At 39.6% G+C, this 24,782-nt stretch overlaps 1 protein-coding gene across 2 annotated transcripts in view; it reads left to right on the plus strand.

Moving 5' to 3' along the window:
- Nucleotides 1-10,200: 10,200 nt before the first annotated feature.
- Nucleotides 10,201-24,782, plus strand: part of MYT1L (myelin transcription factor 1 like) — a gene marked incomplete at both ends in the record, with an annotated part of 134,876 nt that continues 120,294 nt past the window's right edge. For both annotated transcript variants that reach the window (XM_083353646.1, XM_083353647.1), the window contains 3 exons: nt 10,201-10,255; nt 10,445-10,478; nt 10,781-10,843. In XM_083353646.1, the coding sequence (XP_083209772.1) occupies nt 10,201-10,255; nt 10,445-10,478; nt 10,781-10,843 (152 nt within the window). The remainder of the gene's footprint in view (nt 10,256-10,444; nt 10,479-10,780; nt 10,844-24,782) is intronic.

Below are 24,782 nucleotides of genomic sequence, written 5' to 3' on the forward strand. Positions count from 1 at the left end.
ATGAATGGCTGCATGTGTGTTGTAGCCCTACACACCAGTCCTTCCCCTTCTTCTGATTTGGAGAATGGGCTCCTGGTAGTCTTAAATGAATTTCAAATTACCGGTAATTCTTTCAAAGACTTCAAATTAAGACTTCTTTCACCACTTAGGTGGTGCTGGTTACCAAATGAAGACCATTTAAATGGAATCTAGTTACTGAAAAATTTACAGTTGTACCATTGTTAGTTGTTTTCCTTAACATTCTGACTCTGGTGTTTTTAAATTAGATAGCTCAGCACAGTGGTCATCAACTTCCCAATCTACACAACTGTGGAAAACTACATTGCACAACAGAAACAGTTTTATGGCCAAACAACACTTTTTACTTCTTCCAACATCATAAAAATGCATTCTTTAAAGCAGGGGTGTCAAACTGCCGGCCCAGCCAGATGTGTCATGCAGAAGCTGTGCCCACCCTATTGTTGGCAATGGCAAAACAGTCCTGATACGTCGCGCGACATCATATGACATCACAAGTTTGACATCTCTGCTTTAAAGCATGTGTGTCGCTTCTTGAGCCTTTGCCTGGAATTACCATAAGATGTGGCAATGTGGAAAACTATTCTATTTAGACAGGTAGATATTTCTTTCATTATTACAGTGTTATAGTGTATAGAGTTCCATAGCAAAAGAGAAGAGAATAATAGATATTTACTGTCATCTGGAATTCTTAATTAAAATATGAGTCCAAAATTGAAGTCATGTTATTGAAGATGGCTGTGGGGAATGCTGAGAATTGTAAACCACTCAATGATCAAGGAGAGTGGTGATCAAGTGTTTGTAATCATTTGATCACACAAGTGTTTGTAAATTTATAGCAGACATATTTAACCAAATACTGTATATACTTGCGTATAAGCCAGACATGGGCATTTTATGGCTCCTGGGCCACATCTGGCCCTTTGGCTGCCTCTATATGTCCTGCATGAATTGCTTTATTTTGAAAGCAACTACTGGGTTGTTGGTTTTTTTTGCGGTTTATGTATGCATGTGTGTTCATGCCTATGCACTTTCACAACCCTATTGGTTTTGCCCTCCCCAGTTTCTCATGTGGCCCTTTGGAAAAATTATTTGTCCACCCCGGCATATGATTATCAGGTGGATAAGCCAGCCCTTGAGTTTTTAATCAAAATACCCTGAAAAATGCGCCACAACCAGAGAGTGAACTTGCATTTTTCATGCTATCCACTGGTGGGCTTTTATGCAAGTATATATAAGAAATATGGATGCTTTTAAAAAGTATTACCTTATATACTCATGGATAAGTCCTTCTGTGGATAAGGGAAAGCCAATTTTTAGGTTTATTTTTGCACCTAAAATGCTCATATATCTGTGAGTATATATGATATACAGTACACCATTGTACCATTTGCTAAGATAATCATAAAAATGTAGATAAACTGTATTTAATAAAAATGTACTGTACAATGTATGAAAGTTACTGCAGTAAGATCTTAATGATTAAAATAAAAATATCTTATAAAAATAAGATATTTTTCATAAAGGCAAGGACAGAAAAATATCCTTGCATTCTTAAAAGGAACAGAAAAATAAGATGTTAACCATTTTACAGTGATCATTGTTGTTACTGATTTGGCCACTGAAAAACATGTTGAAAGTATAATTTATTATAACATTATTTTTCTCATTATCCAGTCTGGAATTGTGTACTTGGTAGGCCTATAAAGGTCAATTGATGATATCTACTCTACATAGATTTCATGCTGAAAAACATACACAATACACCCTGAATTTTAATTGTGGAATCGTCCCCAATACTGCTGAGGTTTGCCCAAATTGGAACTTGGCAAACAAACTCTCTTAATGAGAACAAGCCAATATATACAGAGCTCAACATCCAAGGGAAAGAAATTACACAGCCACCTCTGGATAACAGTTCGTAGGCTGAGTGTTTTGGCAACAGCGGAGGGATCCCTTAGTGTTCATTATCACTGATTTCCATTGAAGATGAATTCCACACAAAGTCATACAATGACAGGTCTTGAGATTTGTGAACACTGATGCTTTCAATCAACGAACCTATAATTTTTGGAAAGAAATTATTAAAAAGCATTGCATTAAAATGTATAAAGTATTATTAGCTACATGTATATACAGGGTCAAACAGATATGGGACACTAAGGATATGTGCACCTCACACAATCATTTAGTAGTATGATTGCAAGAAAAAATAATCATCTCAAGGCTTCTAGTTTTTTTGTTTTTGTTTTAAAAAAGATGCGTCGTCATAGAAATCAGGATCCATATGAATTCTGTTCAAGCATTATACCAACCAGAGCAGTTGGAGTAAGGTGGTAGTACCAACCCCAAAATGTCATTGGATTAATACTTAAGGATGGGGAATGGGGATTATCTGGAGTATGCTTATGATAAACATTGATGATAATCTAATCCCTGAATGGATCCATAAGTAATGATAATCAAGATGGTGTAAACCAGTGAGTATCAAATGCAATATCTTGAAAAAAGAGCATTTTCAAGCTTTTTACATTAAAGAGGTACTTCCCACTTCCTAGAAACAAATGAACATTACATAGTATTTGGGGAAAGCAAATATGCCAGCTGAAAGCAAAGGAAAAATGAGTTACAAGATTCTTTTTTATGTATAGATACAGAATATTATCAAAGGTCAACAAACCTGATCAATGCCTTTAAAATGGTCTCTGTTTAAAGAAAAACAACCCTAAAATCTAAGTCTTTTCCTGAATAGAGGCCTGTTTGAAGGTATAACTCAAGGTTTGTTGATATCTGTGTAATGTATTGGCCTTGTATGTTTAATTCACCTACTTTATGTCTGACTGCTTGCTTAATGGCTGACCTATTTTTTGTATGTTATATAACGGTTGCTGGCTGAGCTAGACTTGCTGTCTCCAGCTTGGTAATTAGGTTTGGGGTAGGAAACTGCTACTTTAAACCTATTGGTCGCCGCCTAGAGGTGAACCGTATAAATAGCTGCGCAGCAGCTATTCGTTGCTTCTATTCTGTTCTGACTTAGAATAAACTTGTTGCTGTTTGAACACTTCGTCTCGCTTAATGCATTCAAGAACTGAATATCTGTTTCTTTTTTATTAGGAAAAGCCAAAAAGAGAGCTTAGGGTGATCTGTTTCTTCTCTAGATAGATAGAATGAGGGTAGAGGGAGACTGCTAAAAGTCAGGGCTATATTCCGTCTCGGGTAGTTCTCAGAAGTTGAATTCTTCTAAGGCAATCTGACAATCTGCCACTGTGGTGGGACACCCCTAATTCTCCAGAGTTATGACTAATGGCTGAATCTATTTACCCAGAACAACAAAGAAAGATATATTATGGACAAATACAGGTGAGGTATTGGGGGGGGGAAGTAGTTCTAATCAGGATAATTTTTCAGGAAGCCCATATAATCTTACGAATGATAGAATCATCCTTTGTAGTGGCCCTTAACTACTGGAGTGTGTAGTACAAGTAATTTTCAAGGTAGATGCAGGTGAATGCTCCAACACTGGAAGTTTCAAGGTAGATGCAGGTGAATGCTCCAACACTGGAAGTTTTTAAGAAGAGACTGGACAGCCATTTGTCTGAAATGGTATAGGGTTTCCTGCCTTAGCAGGGGGTTGGACTAGATGACCTCCAAGGTCCCTTCCAACTTATTATTATTATTATTATTATTATTATTATTATTATTATTATTATTATTATTATTATAGATATTGAAACTTTAAGACTTTAAAAATTAGCTTAGATGGTGATAGTAGAATGCTTGTAAACATATAAAAATCCGGGGGTGGCAGGTGAGGAATGGCCTTTTGTTTTGTTATCATGGTGAGAAGTGAAGGTGTTTAAGAGCAATTGATGGGATCTATCAGAAATGTTCCAGCATCCTTTTTAAATTGTTCTCTGGTTTCTGTTTTTTACTTTGAAGAAAGCATGCTCTGTTCTCAAGGTCTTTTTGCAAAGCTATATTCTTTTGATTATGCACCATAAATTTAGCATCAATTCTCAGGGCTCAGGAAATAGGTAAGACAAGTTAGACATTTATATTGTGGCAATGTTTTTATACTTGCGTGAATGCACATAAAACAGTGAAAAAGTAATTCAGGTGAGGGGAGTATTTCAAAATGTGCATTGATTTGTCTCTTATGCTTTGGGATAAAGTTGATACGGCACTGAATGAGTGATACCTATCTTAGCTATTTGCAGTACTCCTGTAGTCATGCGGTGGTAATCAGGATGCTCCGCAACTGGCTCAATTTTCTGACTCTTGCAGTATCCTGTGGACATGTGATTATAATTTGTGACCTTCCTTGCCAGTTTCCCACAAGTAAAGTCAATGGGGAAGATGGCAGAAAGTTGGAAGTCATAAATTCAGATAAATAAATCAAACAAATTATATCCCCATCATTACTAACATTCATTAGAATAAGCTTTGTTATACATTGCAAGATAGATTCCATACCTTTTGATTATCTAGATAGTTTGAAGCAAATTGCCACAAGAATACAGTTTTATTTCTTAGTTCTTTGGTCTCAACCACTGGTTCTCAAACTTTTCTTCACCATGGACCTCCTTCAGATACCTTTTGTGGCTATGGACCATGACCACCAACCCCCAAGACTTAACTCAATATTGTAACGTTTCTTTAAATCTTTAAATCCTGTGATGACATTGCAGACCAGAGGTTGAGAACCACTAGTCTAGAACCTCAATATAGTACCCTCTCCTCAAATGAGAAGCGGGGGGAAAATAGTACCTGGTTTTGCATTTTGGTGGGATTTTAGGCCTAAACCAAACTGGACCTCAGTTACTGGCTATCTATCCATCTGCACCCTTCTGTAAAAAAAAGCAGTAAGTTAAATAATCCAAGGCAGGAAGATCAAGCACCTATTTTTCTAATTTACCTTAGAGCTTGTATTTCTCTTCCGAGTAGAATACATAGAAGAATCTTCTGGAAAAATCAAAATATCATTTCATATTTGTTCAGAATACCTGAAAATATCTCATTTATAAATTTGGAAAAGACTATTGAGCGGTTAACTAGACCAAAAGGTACTGCTATGTATTAAAGCTAGTTATAAGGTGTCAAAGGACCCACTTAATCTAAATTAAATTTTAAACTGCTTTCATAACTAATTTAGTGAAAACACATACCCTCTTAAAGGAGTCTAACAGATCCAAAATAAGGGACAGTGGATAGTGATCTTGAATAGTTACTGGATTGAGAAGTTTGTAGTCATGAATAAGTCTTAAAGGGAAAAAAATACCTTTTTTATTGTTAGAAAAGAGTCATCTTAGTCTATGATAGCCAAAAATTAAAAGTGTTAATCTTTTCAGATTAACAAATGTTATTAAAAGGAGTCCACTTTCATGAGCTGCAGCTCACTTCAAGAGATGCATGGAGTAGGTAAATTGATGTAGAATTTAAATTGGGATGAGGCAAGGTGATTATATAGAAGATCACATGTGAGGCAAATTTTAAAAATTGTTACTGTATTAATTAAAAACTCATTCTGTATATTGAGATTTTTAAGATAGCCTGCAGATATCTACTTAATGTATGTGAATTCAGAATCTTTCATTCAATTGCTCTGGTAAAGTTTATTTTATTTTATTTAAAAGGGCTAATTTGAGATCTGTAAAAGGCTTTGATGTTACTCTGTTTTTGTTTTGAGTCGTGATGTCAAACTTATGTCCAGTAATTCTTTTGCAACAGTTTGTCCTGTTTGTCCTATTAAGTATCCAGAGATGTATTGATGCAGATGATGGCATAAATCACATTACAAAAACAGGTGCTTCTAATCTTCTGTGCAAAATTGTTGGGGCTGTGATGGTGCTATTGATGTAAATGTAAGAGCAAAGTAAACATTTGAGTTTGTTGCAGTATTTGATTGCCACATTAACAAGACTTTTTGTTGCTTGAGGGAATCTGCTTTAGATGATGCCTGCATGTAAGTGGGAGCCTGCCACCCACTGCCTAAGAAGATGCTGCATCATTGTCAGGTGTAGGCTGTAGCTTATTAATAATGCATCGATTTGTGAGGTGTAGGTGACAATTTGTTCTATTTTTAGTCTATTTTTTAATATGGCCTCCCTTGGAATTGATCTGTCTATTTTTAACAATATTTTATTAATTTTTTTATAATCACAAATCCTTAATATTTTATAAGCAACATGTTGTCTGGGTTCCAATATTTAGCTTACTAATTCATATTAAACTCCTTTCTCTCTACCTCATTTTTCTAGCCATTGATAAAATGTATCTCATGTTCTGAACTATTCTGAATCTTCTTTCTCTTTCATTTTCAGTGTAAGTCTGTCCATTTCTGCACAGTCCAAAATTTTCTTGATTATCTTTTCCTCTGCTGGTAATTCTTCATCTTTCCAAAGTTGAGCAAATACAATTCTCCCTGCAGTTAGTACATGTAAATATAAACATTCTTTCTCATAAGTTCCTACAATTATACCTAACAAAAATAATTCTGGCTTAAAATCTACATTTTTTTATCATTTTCTCTAACCATTTATGTATTCTTGACCAAAATCTTTTCGCTTTAGGGCATGTCCACCAAATATGGTATTATGTGCCTGGTTTTTGTCTACATTTCCAACAATTGCTAAACATATTTTAAACATTTTTGCTAACCTCACAGGTGGTAAGTGCCAGCTATAAAACATTTTATGTAGATTTTCTTTGTTATTTTAGAGTTTCTTTCCCAAAGACTTTGCCAGTTTTCTAACTCTATGTTATACCCAAAGTTTTTTGCCCATATTATCATTGTTTCTTTAACTTGTTCCTCTTCCATCTTTAAATTTAACAAATGCTTATACAGTTTCTTAATCAATTTTTCATCTGATGCCAATAGTATCTGGTCAAATTCTGTCTGTTCTTTATAAAATCCAGATGTTTTAGCATCTTTCTCATATCTTGTTTGAATTTGCAGGTGTGACCATCATGATAGATCAATGCCCTGTTCTTCCAATTCTTGTCTAGATTTTAGTTTCCCTTCAATATTCAAAATGTCTTTATAAGTCACAATTTTCTCATAGTTAATTAGGTTTGGGTGAACAAACACTTCCATTGTTGAAAGCCATCCAGGTATTTTCATATAAATTTTTGCTTTCACATTTTCCCATTCTAGAAGAAGTGTGTTTCTTATATAGTGGTTTTGAAAGTTTATATGTATTTTATTCTTCCCATACCATAGGAAGGCATGCCATCCAAGTTGTTGGTCATGCCCTTCTAGGTATAGTAACCTTTTATGTCTAAGGGTTATCCATTCTTTTAACCATGTTAACACAGATGCTTGATAGTATAGAGCCCAATCTGGCAGCCCAAATCCTCCTTTTTCTTTCGCTTCTTGTAGCATTTTCAGTCTAATTCTGGCTTTTTTTCCTTGCCAAATAAAATTCAAGAGGCATTGATCTGTCTATTGAAATGTCCATTGATCTGGTTGGGTGGAGAACTGATGTCATTGTTTTAGAAAAAGAACAATGCTGAAGATGTAAAAGATGAAGAAATACTTTCTTCAATTGTTGTCCAAAAATTCTTTTACAGGCGCTACTTTTGAGGAGACCTGGCATATTGCCTTCTGGCTTAGATCTGGGCTTCAGGCAACCACTTGATAGCAAAGTCACATCCTTGAGGTGGAGGCAAAAATCACTGCTTCATCTTGGGAAATTTTGCATACTTTTCTGGCAAGGAAGGAAGTGCAGAGCAGCGCAGAAGAGAAGATGAAACTGTTAAATACCTGCAACTAGTGTTGGCTTTTTGTCAAGGGAAACAATCTGTGTCTAAAACAATTGGAGAGTGCAGGGGAGTAGTCAAATATAGTTGTGATACATCTTCCTGGATATTTATTCTCAGCCCCCAAGGGGTTGTGTGATGTATGATTGTGGATTATTTCTTTCTGTCTGCCATTGACTATTTCCAATAACAGTTTTGTGTTCAAGCCCAGCTGCTATACAGTCATCACATCTGTGAAATTAATAATCAACCAAAAGAAATAATAAGTCAGACTTCCATGCCTATGGAGGCACAAAGGCTAATAGGGATTATAAAATTCAATTGCCTGGTATTAGAAGTCCAAAGTCTTCTTAATTAATGGGGGGCTGCTTTGCTCCTGTGATGTTTCCCAAAGTCAAGGTGTTAGATGTTTTACTCACAAGGTGTCCTAGATCTGTTCAGGTATACCACTTTCAAGCTGATTCAGAGCAAGGAAACTTGGCAAGGCAAGACAATACTAAGGGACCAAGTGCACCGCAACAAAAACATATTCTCAGATGTCATGTTTGTTGTTTCTCTGCTGAATATAGGGATCTTTTCGTTGTCTCCTTTTTGTATGGATTGCATGCCACTGGAGTGCAAGGTGGCAAAGGGAGGGGCGGGGGTGGATGGGAGAGAAGCCTGAAGAAAGTATGTGAAGTCATCTTAGGTTATTTCCATTGTCCCTCAACTTCTCTAGCCTGCCATTAATCATCATGCAATGTCGAATGACTTTCTCGAGGTTTTTGATGAGCCTTGTCACACTAATTCATCCCCCAGTTCATCAGAAAAGCCTTCCTAAAACTGGTCAATCAGGGCAAAATCAATCCAGTACGCATCCCTGATATACAACTGAAAATCTGCTGCATAGTCATGTTTTCCTCCTGATTAGCAGTTGCTTTCCTGGTGGAATTGTCAAAGTCAGTTCTGAACTTTTGTATAAAATTGTGATAGCTATCTAGTAAACTGTCATTGGCATCTGGTTGCTCATTTCAAAACAAAGAATGAAAACCAACTTAGCCCAAACTCTTACCACCATGAACACCGAGCATTGAAAGTTAGGGAATGGTCCTGTATCCCCCACTGCTGAAATGTGCCATGCAGCTCATGGTTGAGATAAATTCTGCCCCAATACTGAGCTAACTACACAAAGAGTTTGAAGTCAGGATGTAAGAGGGAAAAAGACTCACTGAGTATATCCAAACATATAAAGAGTAAAAGAGTAAGCTGTAAGAGGCGAGGACTAAGCCAAGACGGTTCCCAGGCCAGAGTCGTAGTTATGTAAATACTCAAGTCCTCAGATTCAAACAGCAAGAGAAATGATCCATGAATTCATGGGGAGAGTGGGAAGAAAAAGCTATGCATTTGAATGACTGCAATTGAGAAAAGTGCATCCTAATAATGGACAATCAACAACTCTGTTTAGCTCCATTCTTTCTTGCAATTTATATTTGTATCTAGTTGAGATGTGATTCTAAGACTGCTGTCAAGTCCTAGTCCACTAATCGAGTTTTGTGGTGTACAGTCTGAAGGTCTCTGATTTATTAGCAGTTCCTGATCAGGACAGCTTGACCTCTTTCTTTGCCAGCATTTTTGAAACATTTGGGACTGTCACCAAAAAGGTTCCTCACTTCTGTAACAAATGCAGGGCTGAAGGCATGGCGTTTGAAAGAAGCTATTAAAAAGTAGGCATGTGGAGTAATAGTACCCCACAAGAAGATTGATCTCAATGGGTTAAGGCAGAGCAAACCACTGAAAAATTACACTTACAATAGAAGGAAACACCTTTTTTTGCATTTTAGATCTGATATTCTCCTTCCCAATGTTTGTAAATAATGTTCCCTTAGTTACAAAGCAGACGGTGGTGTTCCTAAGACTGTGCCAACTGGCAATCAATTTTAAAGTTATTTACAATGTATAAATATATAAGGAATAATTTATTTAGATATTTATAGTAGACAGATTCTTTCTTTTTTCTATAGTGAAAACCCAAAAGATACTTCAATTCTCAATATCCCATTGTGTTTCCTCCCTTCCTTCTTCTTTTGCAAAAAAAAATCTTGTTTGAAAGTCTCCTAGTACAATATGGCAGAAGTTTCATGTTGCAAAAAAATCAGTTGTACTCTGCCGATATTGGGCTGCCATTAAAGAAAGTTTAAAAGAGAAGCATAAAAGAGTTGTGAAAGGCAGCACACACAGTTAATATAAGAAATTACCCTGTGGGTTTTTGTTCTCAAACAAATATTGAGAGCCTTTAAAAAAAATCCCCTTCAGTGCAGGCTGTTTACTTGCAGGATAAAATGGAATTAAAATATTGTCAATAAATACAGAGCCCGTATCTGTCTGTGCATTGATAGTCTGTGCATGAAGGATAAGAGCACTGACTGACTGCTAATCTATTCCCAGATGGAGGTGGAGGCAGACGAGAAGCGCCATCGCACACGGTCGAAAGGTGTTCGAGGTATGTCTCTTGCTTCAGTAAATCACTCAAGGCCCCCCCCTGCTCAGGGTGACCTTCATCCTCCAGAATCTCTTTGCATGATGCATGGTGACCCTTGCTTTTCTTACAGCCTTTTTGGGCAATTTTCAGCAGAAGGGGGAGTACTTGTAATAGATGATAAATTTTTATATATTTTCCATCTCTCTGCAGTTCCCGTGGAACCAGCCATACAAGAGCTGTTCAGGTTAGTGTGCTGAGTGTAAAATGTATCCCCATTAGCAATTTAGAAAATTCATGTCTTTTAATGGGTATAATGCACTTTCAAGTTCATTGGTGGCTTGCTCATGCCCTGCTGCACTGATGAAATTAATTCCCCTGGGATTTGCTAATAAAAAGCATCCCCTCCTCCCTTTTTCCTTCAGTTATTTGATTTTTTTCTTTCTCTCTCTTTGTTGCCCTCCATCTCTGTAACACCTATTGCCTGCATTTAATACAATTTCTATGCAGCATGTAGAAACCTTTATAATTAATTCATTTTTTTTATAGCTGCCCTACTCCTGGCTGTGATGGCAGTGGTCATGTTAGTGGCAAATATGCAAGACACAGAAGGTAATGTGTGTGTGTGTGTGTGTGTGTGTGTGTGTGTGTGTGAGAGAGAGAGAGAGAGAGAGAGAGAGAGAGAGAGAGAGAGAGAGAGAGATTGTGTGCTAATGATGGATTAAACTGAAGGCATCTAATAAGCAAGTTACCTGACTTGACTGCCTTAATGTCCTAGTTGTAATGGCTAGAAACTGATAGTATAGTCAAGAAATTCTTTTGCACTTGCATTCTTCCACCACCACCCCCTTTGCACTTAATTGCAGTCTCATTTTATTCTAACGTTCTAATCATTTACTTTCTCTCCCAGAAATTGAGATTTTATAATATGATCAAAGAAGGAAACACAATTGTCCTTTCCTAGCTTTTTGATCAAATTTATTTCTAATTGGACATATTAATCATATTGGCACTCCCTGGAGACCAGCAGCATAAAATATCATTTCTTTGAAGGCATCCCTACTTCTCCTCTACCATTAGGCAGGGTGTGCAGTTCTAACAAACTTAAATAGCAAATTAAAATATGACTATTGACATATTTTTCTTTCCAGCTGGCATGACTACTGTCATTTAATCTGGTTCCTAAGTGAAATAAAAACACAGGGTTTTCAGCACAAAAAGTTCAGGGCTAGGGTTACATTGTAGGAAAAATATCCAGGGACCACCGCTGAATGCCACATAGATTTGATCAGAATTAGTACTAAGAAATATAGTCTAATATAATTGTGAATTACACATTTGTGATTGTTATTCATGTTTTAATTTTACCATGTTTTGTATAGATGATTGTATTATTTATACATTTGCAGAGCAAAATATTTATTTCTGTATTTTAAGTGAAAGAGTGTAGATGATTTCAGAGGAACGGTTTTAATATATGCCTAATTCAAACTTCAGATATTTATCACAGATATTGAAAGCTGCCTTCAAATTTTTCAAAAGACCCCAATTATCAAGACAACAACTGGCAGCTCTACTGAGTATGAAATTTAATGCATATAGATTTATGGATATTAATGGGTAAAAATACTTTTAACACAGGGTTGGATCATAAACAAAGTAGCCCGTATTCCCTAAGTGTTTTCTACCCATTTTATTTAGATTCATGGATATTATTAACTCCTCAGTGCATCAGGTCTTGATACCATTTCTTTTGAGCTATATTTCAAAGTCTTGCAATTAGAGCAATTAAAACTAAATTTAGGGAATAGAGTTTCTCCATTATCAAGTCATGGCGCGTGCTATTTGTCATTGCAGGTGGGTGAAGTTGCCAGAAAGAATGCCTAGAAAATTTTGCTATGCATTTTCCATTGGTTTGATTTTGGTGTCTAAACATGGAACAGAGTAGTCATGCATACATAATTTGTATATATAATATGCTATGCCTCTCAGCTTCATCCCTGCTTTTACATCAACAGTGGCCATATTTATTGCAAAAGAAAAGCATTGAAGAGAATACATTGATTGGAGGATGAAAATTGTTTTTGTCATGCACGTTAATATGGATGTGTAGTACCCCAGATGTTCATCAGTTTCTAATATGTATATGCATATTGTATTAAAGGAATCAATAAAACCCCAATCCTGTAATAAACTACACAAATGCTAGAGTTCAAAATCTCTAAGTTCATCAGAATTGGGATGGAAAGATGGAATGAATAAAGAAATCAATACAAACTTTGCTAACTCTACATTCTTAACCACAAAGTCTTTTGAAATAACTACCGGGGCACACAGTCCAATCCTAAGATGAGTACCCTAGTTTAGACATAAAATGGGAGCAGAGTTATAAGTTATATGCAGATAAATACATTTGTTCCTTGGAGCACCAAGAATAAGTTGAATAAAATAAACTGATATTTATTTTTTATTTCATAATATGAATCATGGCCTAGAAAGACACAATAACAAAAAATCAGAACAAATTCTGCAGACAGGCAAACTATGTTCTTAGTTGCATGACAGTTTTTTAATTCATTTTCAAGTGAATGCAAGAAAAAGACCTGAAGATATTGTTGCTCAGCATGAGATTTAGAGTCAGTGCTTGCAAGGAAATTGGAAAGAGCAGCAGTGCCCTGATTCCATGCTTCTTATGCATATAACTCAGTTCTGTTCAGACATGATAACCATGCAGTCTAACTATGATACAATAGTTCATTTGATATCACTGAGGGCAAGTGATATAAATCCTTTATGGTATAAATGATTTCACACAATCAGAATTATGGAATGAAAGGAATGTCTTTTTAGACATTGTCAAAATGTGAAAAAATGGAATAATTTTGCCTCAGAGCTACAGGCTTAGAAGATACAACTTTTTTTGCACAGAGTCCATCTTCTTTAACTCTTGTTTTTTCTGCTTTCTGTCTCCATGCTAATGTGGCCTTGATGTCTGTTTCTGGGATTTCATGATCTTAAGGGTAATGCTGAAATAAAGATGCATCTCCTAAAAAGTACATAATATTTGTGAACAGTATAATGATTTAGGATCTAAGTCTGTATTTTTTTCAATAGCCTGGGAATTTTTTAAAAAACCCTGTATAATTTTTAAATTATACCCTATAATTTATTCACTTTTTTAAAAAATTATACCCCACCTTGAAGAATGCCTTTCCAAGTACAATCTGAAAAGATTTTTTTTCATTTTATAAGTAGGTACACTAGTACAAAACAAAGCGATTCATTAAGTTAGAACAGACATAAATTTACTTAATTCTGTTTTTTGCTAATTGTATTTTTGTCAACTCACAACCACTATAAAGATGATTGATTTATACAATTAAATATTAACTTCTGACAAAATCAAGCTATTTGTTGAATTACATTACCATGTGAATTTTTGAAGATTTTTTAAAATTAAGTGTATTCTTTCATTTCATATTAATGACTACAAAAAGAAGTTCTCAAGTTACAGTTTTAATGTAATGTTTGTTTTAAATAATGTTTTATTTTTTAATCAATACATTGCAAATACCTCTTTGTTCTCAATGTTACTTTACATTTGTAGAAAATCAAAAGCAATACGTATAAAATGAAATGAAATTATGTCAGTAATTTTTATACCCATCTTTCGTCTCCTAAATTAGAACTTCCTCTTATTATTCTTGGGATTTCTATGTTTTTAACTCTACTTTTATATGTTCTTCAAGCTCCCTTTTCACTAAGGTGAGATGGGTAGCCATGTACATCTAATAAATGAAATAACTCCCTTCATTTTCTGATATTCTTAGTTTGCTGTAAGTAGAGAAGTATTGGGGAACAGGAAAACCTTTAAACAATTCAGTTGGTCTGAATCTTCTCTGTCTTGTTGGTAAAAACACAGGAAGAGAGAGGAAGGAACTTTAACCTGAATTGCTACTTCCTTGACATTCCAACTTTCTGCACATGGAAGGAAGAATGTCTGCTTTGACTTCACAGCGAAATAAAACTCCCAGGTTGGATAAACCGGAGGAAATTGAAACTATTTTCCTTGGAACCCAGGATAATCAAGTGAAAATGAATTAGGGAGATTGAGGACAAATGTACCAACATGTACATTTTTCACTGAGATATTAGATGATAGTTTAAATCACCAAATATGATGTCCAGTGACAAATAACAATAAGCCATAATTAATAAGACAAAACTCATTAAGGAAGATGGGTGGACTATAAATTTTATAAGTAAAGTTTTATTTATAAATAAATAAATAAGGACATGTCTAGGCAAAAAGTCATCCTTATTAGATATTATCTCGGTATAAGAGACTTCCTACTGCTTCCTTGGCAGTATCTTTGGGAGGTGCTGAAGCAAATCTCCTTCCAAAGAATAAGGTGATTATACAGGCAAGTCTATGCCAGCTTACCTGTATGTAGCTTCTTTTAAAGTCAGTGCACTCAAGGAGAAAGTTTGTGAAATGTGCCAACACTTCAATTAAAAAGTTAAAGCTATTGCTGCTACTACTGGTACTTGTGCTCTTTCCTACTCGCTGCCAAGGAGCTTACAATAAAGCCACTAAGGAACATGTCCACTGAATCATCCCTTGGTAGAAACCGGCTTTGCCCTAAAGCAGTGGCTGATGAAATTATTGTGATTATTTATTAAACTTCTATGCCATCTGAGTCTCAATGACTCAAATCAAAACAAATTAAAATAGGCTTCCGGTTTGCACATGCGGCACTTTTGGACGCTCAGAGAGACCTCCCTCCCTGCCGTCCGATCTTTCTTCATTGGAGGACCCTGAAAAGGGCCGATAGTTGCCCTGGAGGGGCAACCACCGCAAGGAGGCCCTCCTGTGATTGTGGAAGGGTAGCAGCCTGTGCTTGAATCCGGAGCAGCTCCTTTTGGCCCAAAGAAGAAGACACTGGCCATCAACATGGCCGATCATTAAGACGTTCCCTGTCGAAAGCCAGAGCACCATCTAGCACAATGAAGCAATCTGAAGGACTTGGGTGAGACTTTTCCTTTTTTATCCCCCTAACTGGCTCCCTGTGGGACTTTTCTGGAAATTTTCTCCCCTCCCCCCTTTTTTTGAAAAAAAAACAGCTTTTGTATACTTGGGGGAATAACATTTTAAGCCTTAAAGCAAAGAAAGAAAGAAAACACACACCATCTGATTAAGCAAAGAAACTAAGCAATCTCATTCCTACCTATTAAAAAGCTCATATTTTTGTGAGGATCTACTACCCTATTTTCTGTTTAAGATGTGAACTAAGGAAAAAAGAATGGACTAATTATATAAAAGCTTTATATTAATTTGGGGGAAAAAAGAATTTTACAACTTATTCTATATGCTACTGATGACATCCTGTGGCTAAACCTGGAATTGCAAGTAAACCTTTTGCTTATTCTGACAGCTGACTGAATAACAGAGTTGTCCTTGATATTATCTTCAAAGACAAGTGTGGGAACACCTGGCACTGAAAACAACTTTTAGGAGCATTGGAGGTGGAAAATTACTGACTCCTATTAAAATAGCCTCCATGGAAGACTTAGCTGTAAACACTAATGAACGCAGCCTACAGATAACTTTGAAGTCCAAACTCTAACTTTAACTACAAAACTTACAGTTCAAAAAACAACAACACCCGAAGAAAGCAACATTAAGAGTGAAGATATCAAAGTCCTTCAAATACAGTATGTTGAGGATCCAGCTAATCAAACAATAACAACATTAGCTACTACATTCTACCTAACCCAGATGGAAATGGAACAAGAATTACATCAAACATCAAAAACTGAGCTATTAAAGCAATATCTCAATGATTATAAAGGGGACACCAGCTTGGCAAAACTGTCATTTGGATCGTCTCTGTGGATTCAAATAAGAGGTGGAGGAAGAAAGGGAGACACATCTGAGAATTTAAAGACACTAAGGTGGAAGCCTGATTGGCACAAAAGGAAGGCGAGAGTAAGATTTAGACTTGTCTCTCTTTTTGGGATTTTTAAGGACAGAACTTAAAAAATCTTTTTTGGTGGACGAAGGGGAATCTTAAAAAAAACCTGATTTCATATTTAGGTTTTAGATTTTTAAAGGAAAACAAAATTAAGCTTTTAGAATAAAACTTTAAATTATACTATAGAATTTAGAATCTTATAATATAAGATAGTATTTTAATAAGTGCTGAATGGTTAAGACAAAAAAATTTTCTAACAATTGGTGATTTGTTAAGATGAAAACTAGAATTTACTATTAAATCATAAGAATGATTTGTAATGAACAATGTAAGTTTTGTAGACCAGGGCTTTTCAACCTTTTCGCCCATTGTACCACTTTTAGGATATGGCAACATCCGAGTACCACCAGTCGCCTAGCAAGGTGTCAAAAACTTGATGACTAAAAAAAAAGAGAAGGAAAAAAGTGATGAAGTACAGGTAGTCCTCGACTTACAACAGTTTGCATAGTGACTGTTCGAAGTTACAATGGCACTGAAAAAAGTGCCCCCCAATCCACAGCCGAGCAAGACACCTGCCTGCCTGCCCAGCAGCGCTCTTCCTCCTGTACGAGGTTTTCATTGTTATGAGCATTTCTGTTGAGGGTTGGCAGCAGGGGGGTGTGTGTATGTATTTGGTTTTTATTCCCCCACGTCTGCTGGGTGTTTGCAGCACCCAGTGACCCTGGGACACTGTGACCGTCATAAATATGAATCAGTTGCCAAGCATCTGAATGTAAATCACAAGACCCTGGAGATGCTGCAACATTCCAGCTGATTGGCACTTCTTCTAGGCTCAGCAGAAGTGCCAGGATCAGTGCTGAGCTCCAGCTGGAGCCTGGCACTGATCCTGGTGTTTCCACTGAGCCCTGACAGCCCTGAAGAAGCACTGATCCTGGCGCTTCTGCTGAGCCCTGACAGCCCTGCAGCTCCAGCCATCTCTTGCTCATGCTTGTGCGGTGCTGCCACTGGTTCAGCTCATTCCCTTCCCCTGCTACCACTTTTCTAGGATGGTCACATACCACCTGCCAGGTGCCAATGTACCACAGGTGGTACCCGTAACACTGGTTGAAAAGCTCTGATTTAAATAAACATATTTCCAATTTAAATCTACAATTAAAAAACACCCAGGAAATAACAACAAATGAACAAATAAATCAGATAACAGACTACAAATTAGAAGAGTATGATCAAATTGATGAAATAACAAAGGAAAAGAATTATAATTTGACACAAACAGGAAAAAATCTACAAGATTCTGATACAACAAGAAAAATGGAATAGACTATAGCAGGGCTTTTCAACCTTTTCACCCATTGTACCACTTTTAGGATAAGGCAATGTCCGAGTACCACGTCGCCCAGCAAGGTGTCAAAAGCATGACCAAAAAAAAGATAAAAAACAGGTAGTCCTCGACTTACAATAATTTGCTTAGTGACTGTTCAAAGTTACGACGGCACTGGAAAAAGTGACTTATGACCATTTTTCATACTTATGACCGTTGCAGCATCCCCAGGGTCATATGATTTACATTTGGGTACTTGGCAACTGATTCATATTTATAATGTCACATTGTTCCAGGGTCATGTGATCACCTTTTGCAACCTTCTGACAAGCAAAGTTAGTGGGGAAACCAGATTCACTTAACAACCATGTTACTAATTTAATTTCTCTCTTCCCCCCTCTCTCTCCTTCTCTCTCTCCCTCTTTCTCTCTCTCCCTCCCTCTTTCTCTCTCTCTTTCTCCCTCTCTCTTTCTCTCTCTTTCCCTCTCTCTATTTCTCTCTCTTTCTCTCTCCCTCTATTTCCCTCTCTCTTTCTTCTCTCTCCCTCTCTCTTTCCCTTTCTCCCTTTCTCTCCCTATTTCTTTTTCTCTCTCCTTCCCTATTTCTTTCTCCTTCTCTATTTCTCTCCCTCCCTCTCTCCCATTGTCCCTTCCTTCTTTCCTTCCTTCCTTTCTTCCTTCCCTCCCTCTTTGTCCTTTCCTCCTTCCCTCCCTCCCTCCCATTGTCATTTCCTTCCTTCCTTCCTTCCAAATCCATTTTTACCAAGAAACCTGATGCCCACTTAACTGTCCCAGGGCTGGCGGGCCGAACAGGGACCGGCCTCCCCCTCTCCATGCTAGAGCGGCACTCACGGAGTTGGCCCTGTGGCCGGCTTTCTCTTGCAGAAAGCAAGCTGAAACCAAGGAAGATTGCAGGAGGCGAGATTGACGTTTCTGAGCAAACGCCGATTTGCGATTCTGGCAATCTCGCTCACTCGCTTTCAGCTTGCTTTCTGCAAGCAAGCAGGATGCGCAGGAGGTGAGATCGGCATTTCTGAGTAAACGCTGATTCGCGATTCTGGCAACCTCACTCATCCCGGAGCCTCCAGTGCCGGAAGCCTGCGATGGCAGCATAATGGGGCTTGCAAAAAGTGGGGCAGGTGGCGGTAGCTGCTCACAGCGCTGGCCAAAAGCAAGCAGGGCAAGGCCGCTATCAAGCCCCAGGCTCGACAATTAACTTGGTGGGTGTGGGGGAGGAATCTGCGCAGCAAACCAGCTGATCGGCAGAGCAATGAGCGGCTGGCTTTGGTGCGTCTCCCCTGCACTGCGCTCTGTCGGCAGATCAAATCCGGAGTCTCAGCCTCCCAGCTGATCGGTGGAGCAACAAGCAGCTGGCAGGCCAGGTAGCCGGGTTGCTGCATGGATTCCCCCCCCCACAACCAGTTGATTTTTGAGCCCGGGGCTTCATAGTGGCCTTTCCCTGCTTGCTCTTGCCCAGTGCCGTGAGCAGCTGCTGCCGCCTGCCCCACTTTTTGCAAGCAGGCTTCCGGCAGCAGAGGCTCTGGGGTGAGCTTTGGTGCATCTACCCTGCACTGCGCTCTGTTGGTGGCTCAAATCCAGAGTCTCAGCCTCCCAGCTGATTGGCATAGCAATGAGCGGCTGGCAGGCCAGGTAGCTGGGTTGCTGCACGGATCCCCCCCCAACCCAGTTGATTGTCAAGCCCAGGGCTCAACAGCCGCTCCCACTCAAAAGGCAACGTTCGGTGGCCAGCGAGGTGCTCGTGTGGGACTCTCCCAGGGATGGTGGGCCGAATGGGGACTGGCCTTGCCCTCTCCACGCTAGAGCAGCACCCGCAGAGGCAGCCAAGAGCAAGCAGGGCAAGTCCGCTCCTACTCGAAAGGCAGGGTTCGGTGGCCGGCGAGGCTCTCACGCAGGGCTCTCCCGGGGCTGACAGGCGATGGGGGAGGAGCAGGCTGATAGCCTTACTGGTACCTGGGACTCCAACACGCCTTCCCGGCCATGTGTGCCCCGAAGAATTGCCAATCAGAAGTCAATCCAGTTGCTGCACAACAAGTCCCTGGAGAGGGCAGGATCTCACTCTGCACCTGCGCGTGCCCTCTGTAGGGTTCCTGCAGGCTGCTGCCAAGCAGCATGCTTTCTGGCAGCAAGTGAGCTGGAAAGGAGCAGAGCGCGGGGGTGGGGGTGGGGAGGAGGCAGCGGGGGGAAGGCAGGCGACGCCGCGTACCACCAGCCAGGTAGTCACGTACCACTAGTGGTACGCGTACCACCGTTTGAAAAGCCATGTTGTAGACAAGAGAATTATTCTTTACTGAATTAGGGAATTGTGGGTTACCCAAAAAGTAAGCTTTCTTCTATATGGAGCTCTGCGATATGAAGCGTCGGAGACGGGGCCTAGAGAGCTGTTGGAGGTCCAGCCGATCCGAATCCGACCGGTTACGACTAAGGTCGTTTACGAGAACTTATCTCGCAGCATTGAGGGTGGCTAGGTCTAACCACTTTGCCACCCTCATTGCGTCCGCAGATAATCGCCCGGCCGCCCTGTTTAGGGTGACTCGCTCTCTCCTTAATCAGGAGGTGAGGGAGGAACCCTTGCAGGGTCGAGCCGAGGAGTTTAGTCGATTTCTGTCGGACAAAATCGCTCGGATCCGGACCGGTTTGGACTCCGACTGGGCAGAGTCTGACGAAGAGGATACGGGCGGTCTTGTCGATTTAAACTGGGAAGAGTTCGATCCTGTGACCCCTGAAGAAGTGGACAAGATCATGGGGAAGCTGAGCTGTTTGTTGGACCCGTGCCCCTCCTGGCTGACTTATGCAGCCCGGGATGGGACACGAGGCTGGCTCCAGGCAGTGATTACTGCTTCTTTGAGTCAGGGTAGTTTTCCCGCCGCCTTGAAGGAGGCGGTGGTGAGACCCCTCCTCAAGAAGCCTGCCTTGGACCCAGCAATTTTAAACAACTATTGTCCGGTCTCCAACCTTCGCTTTTTGGCGAAGGTTCTTGAGAGCGTGGTGGCGCATCAGCTCCCTTTGTTCTTGGAGGAAGCTGACTACCTAGACCCGTACCAATCGGGTTTCAGGCCCGGGAGACGGCATTGGTCGCGCTGGTGAATGATCTCTGGCGGGCTCGGGACAGGGGTTGTTCCTCTGTCCTAGTCCTTTTAGACCTCTCAGCGGCTTTTGATACCATCGACCATGGTATCCTGCTGCGACGTCTCAGGGGGCTAGGAGTGGGAGGCACAGTTCTCCAGTGGTTCTCCTCTTACCTCCTGGGACCTTCGCAGTCGGTGTTAGCAGGGGGGCAGAGATCGACCCTGAGACCTCTCATTTGTGGAGTTCCTCAGGGATTGGTTCTCTCACCTCTCCTGTTCAACATCTATATGAAGCCGCTGGGTGAGATCATTCGTGGTTTTGGAGTTGGGTATCACCAATATGCTGATGATACCCAGCTTTTTATTTCGACCCCAAACCACCCCAGTGATGCCCTCGACGTGATGTCCCGTTGCCTGGAGGCGGTCCGGGTCTGGATGGGGAGGAACCGGCTTCGACTCAACCCTGACAAGACTGAGTGGCTGTTCGTGCCGGCATCCCGGGAAATTCCGATTATTCCATCATTGGCCATGGGGGGTGAGCTATTACCCTCCGTAGATAGGGCCCGCAACTTGGGGGTCCTTCTAGACTCACAGCTCTCTTTGGAAGAGCATATTGGAGCTGTGACTAGGGGGGCCTTTGCCCAGGTTCGCCTGGTGTGCCAGTTGCGGCCCTATCTAGACCGGGATGCCTTGCACACAGTCACTCATGCGCTCGTGACCTCTCGTCTAGACTACTGTAATGCTCTCTACATGGGGCTGCCCTTGAGGTCCACCCGGAGACTCCAGCTGGTGCAGAATGCAGCCGCGCGAGTCGTCTTGGGAGTTTCCCGATACTCCCATGTTACACCTCTGCTCCGCGAGCTGCATTGGCTACCGGTTGCTCTCCGGGTGAGGTTCAAGGTGTTAGTTATGACGTACAAAGCCCTTCATGGCATGGGTCCGGATTACCTACGGCAACACCTGCGACCGGTGTCAACTTCCCTCCGTCCAGTGCGCTCCCACAGAGAGGGCCTCCTCAGGGTGCTGCCGATCAAAGAATGCCGATTGGTGACCCCCCAGGGGGAGAGCGTTCTCTGTGGGCGCGCCAGACCTCTGGAACCGCTTACCGGTTGAGCTCCGGACGGCCCCCGACCTTCGCTCCTTCCGGCGCGATCTTAAAACATTCTTTTTCGAACAAACTGGCCTGGTCTGACGGGATGGGGTTGGGTTTTTAAAATTAGTTTTAACTTAATATGTATTGATTTTATGGGCATGATGTTTAATGGTTTTTTAATGGTTTTTTAATTTTTGTATTTGATTTTTATTGTGTATTGCCCTGTTCACCGCCCTGAGTCCTTCGGGAGAAGGGCGGTATAGAAATTAAATTATTAAATTAAATTAAATTATATATTATAGGCCACTTTAGAGTATTTTATTGGAATTAGGTAAAAAACAGGATTTTGATATGTATTAGTCTAATTACATTAAAAACTTTCTTAATTGATTAGGTCATATCTAGAAATGTACTAATTTGATCACTTTGACTATATGAAAACTAAGAGAATCAGAGAGGGAATCTTTATTGATGCAACCTGAACTATTTACAAACAACTTGTTATTTGTTACTTTTCACTACCCAACCACCATGTTGCTTCACAAATACATGTATATGTAAATATTGAAAAACCAATAAAACTTGAATAAAGAAAAACAAATTAAAATAAAACCAATAAAGACAAGATTAAAGATAGCAAGTGGGACAGTCCAGATGGAATGAAACATTGTCTTCCCTGATTTCGCATTCCTGTTTTTTTGTGATTGCCATTTAGCAACTGGAGATAAGGCTCTGTAGATCCTTGCCTGGGGATAAGGAAAGGCCAGTGTCCTGATTTATTCCACTATGCGGAGTAAAATTTGGGTGGCCAGGCCATTCCAGTGAAGCTATAAATTTCTGAGGAAGACGCTTAGGGTTGATAGCAGTAGTAGAGAGATTTTGAGAAGATGGGAAGGGGACAAAAAGTCTTTCTCTGTGTGTTTTTTCCCAGGTCTAATGATATCTCTGTCCTGGGATTATAACTCAAAGAAAGGGCAACTCTCCCAAAACATTATCTACTGCCTAAACTATGCTTAGGGAAGTTGTGCTGTTTGCAGCCATTAGCCAAACTTCCCCTAGTGCTGGAACACACAACTGGGCCTCCTTTAACTGATTGCACAAAATAGGCAAAATTATACTGGACTTATTAAGGAACTTATGCTTTAAATGATTTCAGGTTCATTGAAATAATATTATCCCATCTCATGTTTTCGTTTTACGGGAGGCTTGTTCTCTCTGAACTAACTGGAATGGTGGTGGTGAGAACGGGTGTCTCTTCTCCCATATGTAAATATACATTCACTATAATTTGAACTACAGTACATTGAGGAAGTCATGTGCACAGGGCATCAAAGTATAGTGCTTGTGGAATACTTTTTGCTGCCCCGAATCATCTTTTAAAATGATTTTTTTAAAAAAATAAAACAGGCTATGAAATTATTTCTGATTTTTTTTATTTTATTTTTTTGAGAAAGAGAGAATCGTGGCAAACCAGCCATTCCTTTTCTTTGCCTCTTTGAGAATCCTTTTTTCCAGTCCTTTCCCCCAGGACATCTTTTGGGCCCATTTCCCCTTTTTTAATCAACAGAACCATCTTACTATCTAGTTAAAAAATCAAATGTTCTATTTAATCCATCTCTCTTCTATTTAAGCTTTTTTAAAAGAAGGTAGAAAAGCGGGAGAATAAATCCTGGAAACTGATTTTTTTTTAAAAGTAAATACTGATCCATTTAGGTTTAATTCTCTGAATAAAGAATGAAGTAAAATAGAATAGCTATGTTTGCCCTAGCATCCTCTTAACTGTGAGCTGACTGTATCTCTCTGATGAGAAAATCCTTTCTTATGCGAGAATTGCCGAATTCTCTGTGCTGTTGTGCCCATTTCTCTTCCCCTCTCCCCTCCCCCTGTGCTTCTTATACCTTTTCACCCACTGGTTTGATTGCCATGACTGCAGCCGTGGGTGAATAATTGCCTGTCTTCACAGGAGCATGTTCTGGAGCTAAAGTCGAGTGCTTGCTTCCTGATGTATGCCTCATTTGGATTCTGCCGACAGCCTAGAGGCTGTATTATTCATGCCTTGACAGATAGCATTCACTAAAAGCATTGGAACTGGGCCAAGGACTGGCAGGAAGATAGCGGAAATATTGCCTCTGCAACAGAGAGAAGCATGTATAATACAGGGGTGGGGAAGAAAGCAACGGGGGAGGGGGGAAAATCCTCATACCTTCCCTTTCACCAGTTCTTCTTTTGATATTGGGGGGAGAGGCAGAGGGGAGGGTTTCATTTGCATGAAAATAAAGACATGATTTCCCCCCCTAAAAAATTACTTCCTTCCTCCTGATTTTGCCCAACTCTCCATCCCACCTCCTTAAAACCATGCTTGAAAGTTTAACACAATTTTCCACGTTTAATTGCAAAGCTGATTTTAATTAGTAAGGCCCTGCATGTGAAAAATGAAGATTCACTTGGGTGAGTGTAACACATTGCAGTGTCTGTCGGATGCTCTAATTAATGTATGGCGGCTGCATAACGTAATACACGGTGGGATATTTATGAAAAATTCTGGGCACGCAGGCAGTCGATCTGTATGTTCTGGAGTCCACACAGATAAATAACTCCCACCTCCCGCCCTATTCTTTATGAGACATCATTGTGCATGCCATCACTCCATCCGTAAAGTTTATGATTTGCCTATATTTTTTTTACTATTTGTCAATGATATTATAAATCAGAAGGCAGGATATACATATTTTAATATTAATTTTAAAGGAAGATTTGGTTGTGCGCATTTCCAGTTGAGCTAAAAGGGTGAGAGCCTTGATGTACTCTCTTGAACTATTCTGAAAGGTCCTGGAAATCCTGGGATGAAATTGTGTGTGTGTGTGTGCGTGTGTGCACACGTGCGCATGTGTGTTCAAGATGACATCTCTTATATAATAGTGCATGAAAATATTGTACGGTATATAACTCCTGGAGTTAAAATAGGAATTCTCAATTTATATACATGTATATACATTTGTGTGTGTGTGTGTGTGTCAGTAATTTTTAATACATTGGCTGAGATAATGTTTAGTTGCATTATCTAATTATATTAACTG

This window comes from Vipera ursinii, assembly GCF_947247035.1.
Source record: "Vipera ursinii genome assembly, chromosome: 1".
Classification (NCBI taxonomy): Eukaryota; Metazoa; Chordata; class Lepidosauria; order Squamata; family Viperidae; genus Vipera; species Vipera ursinii.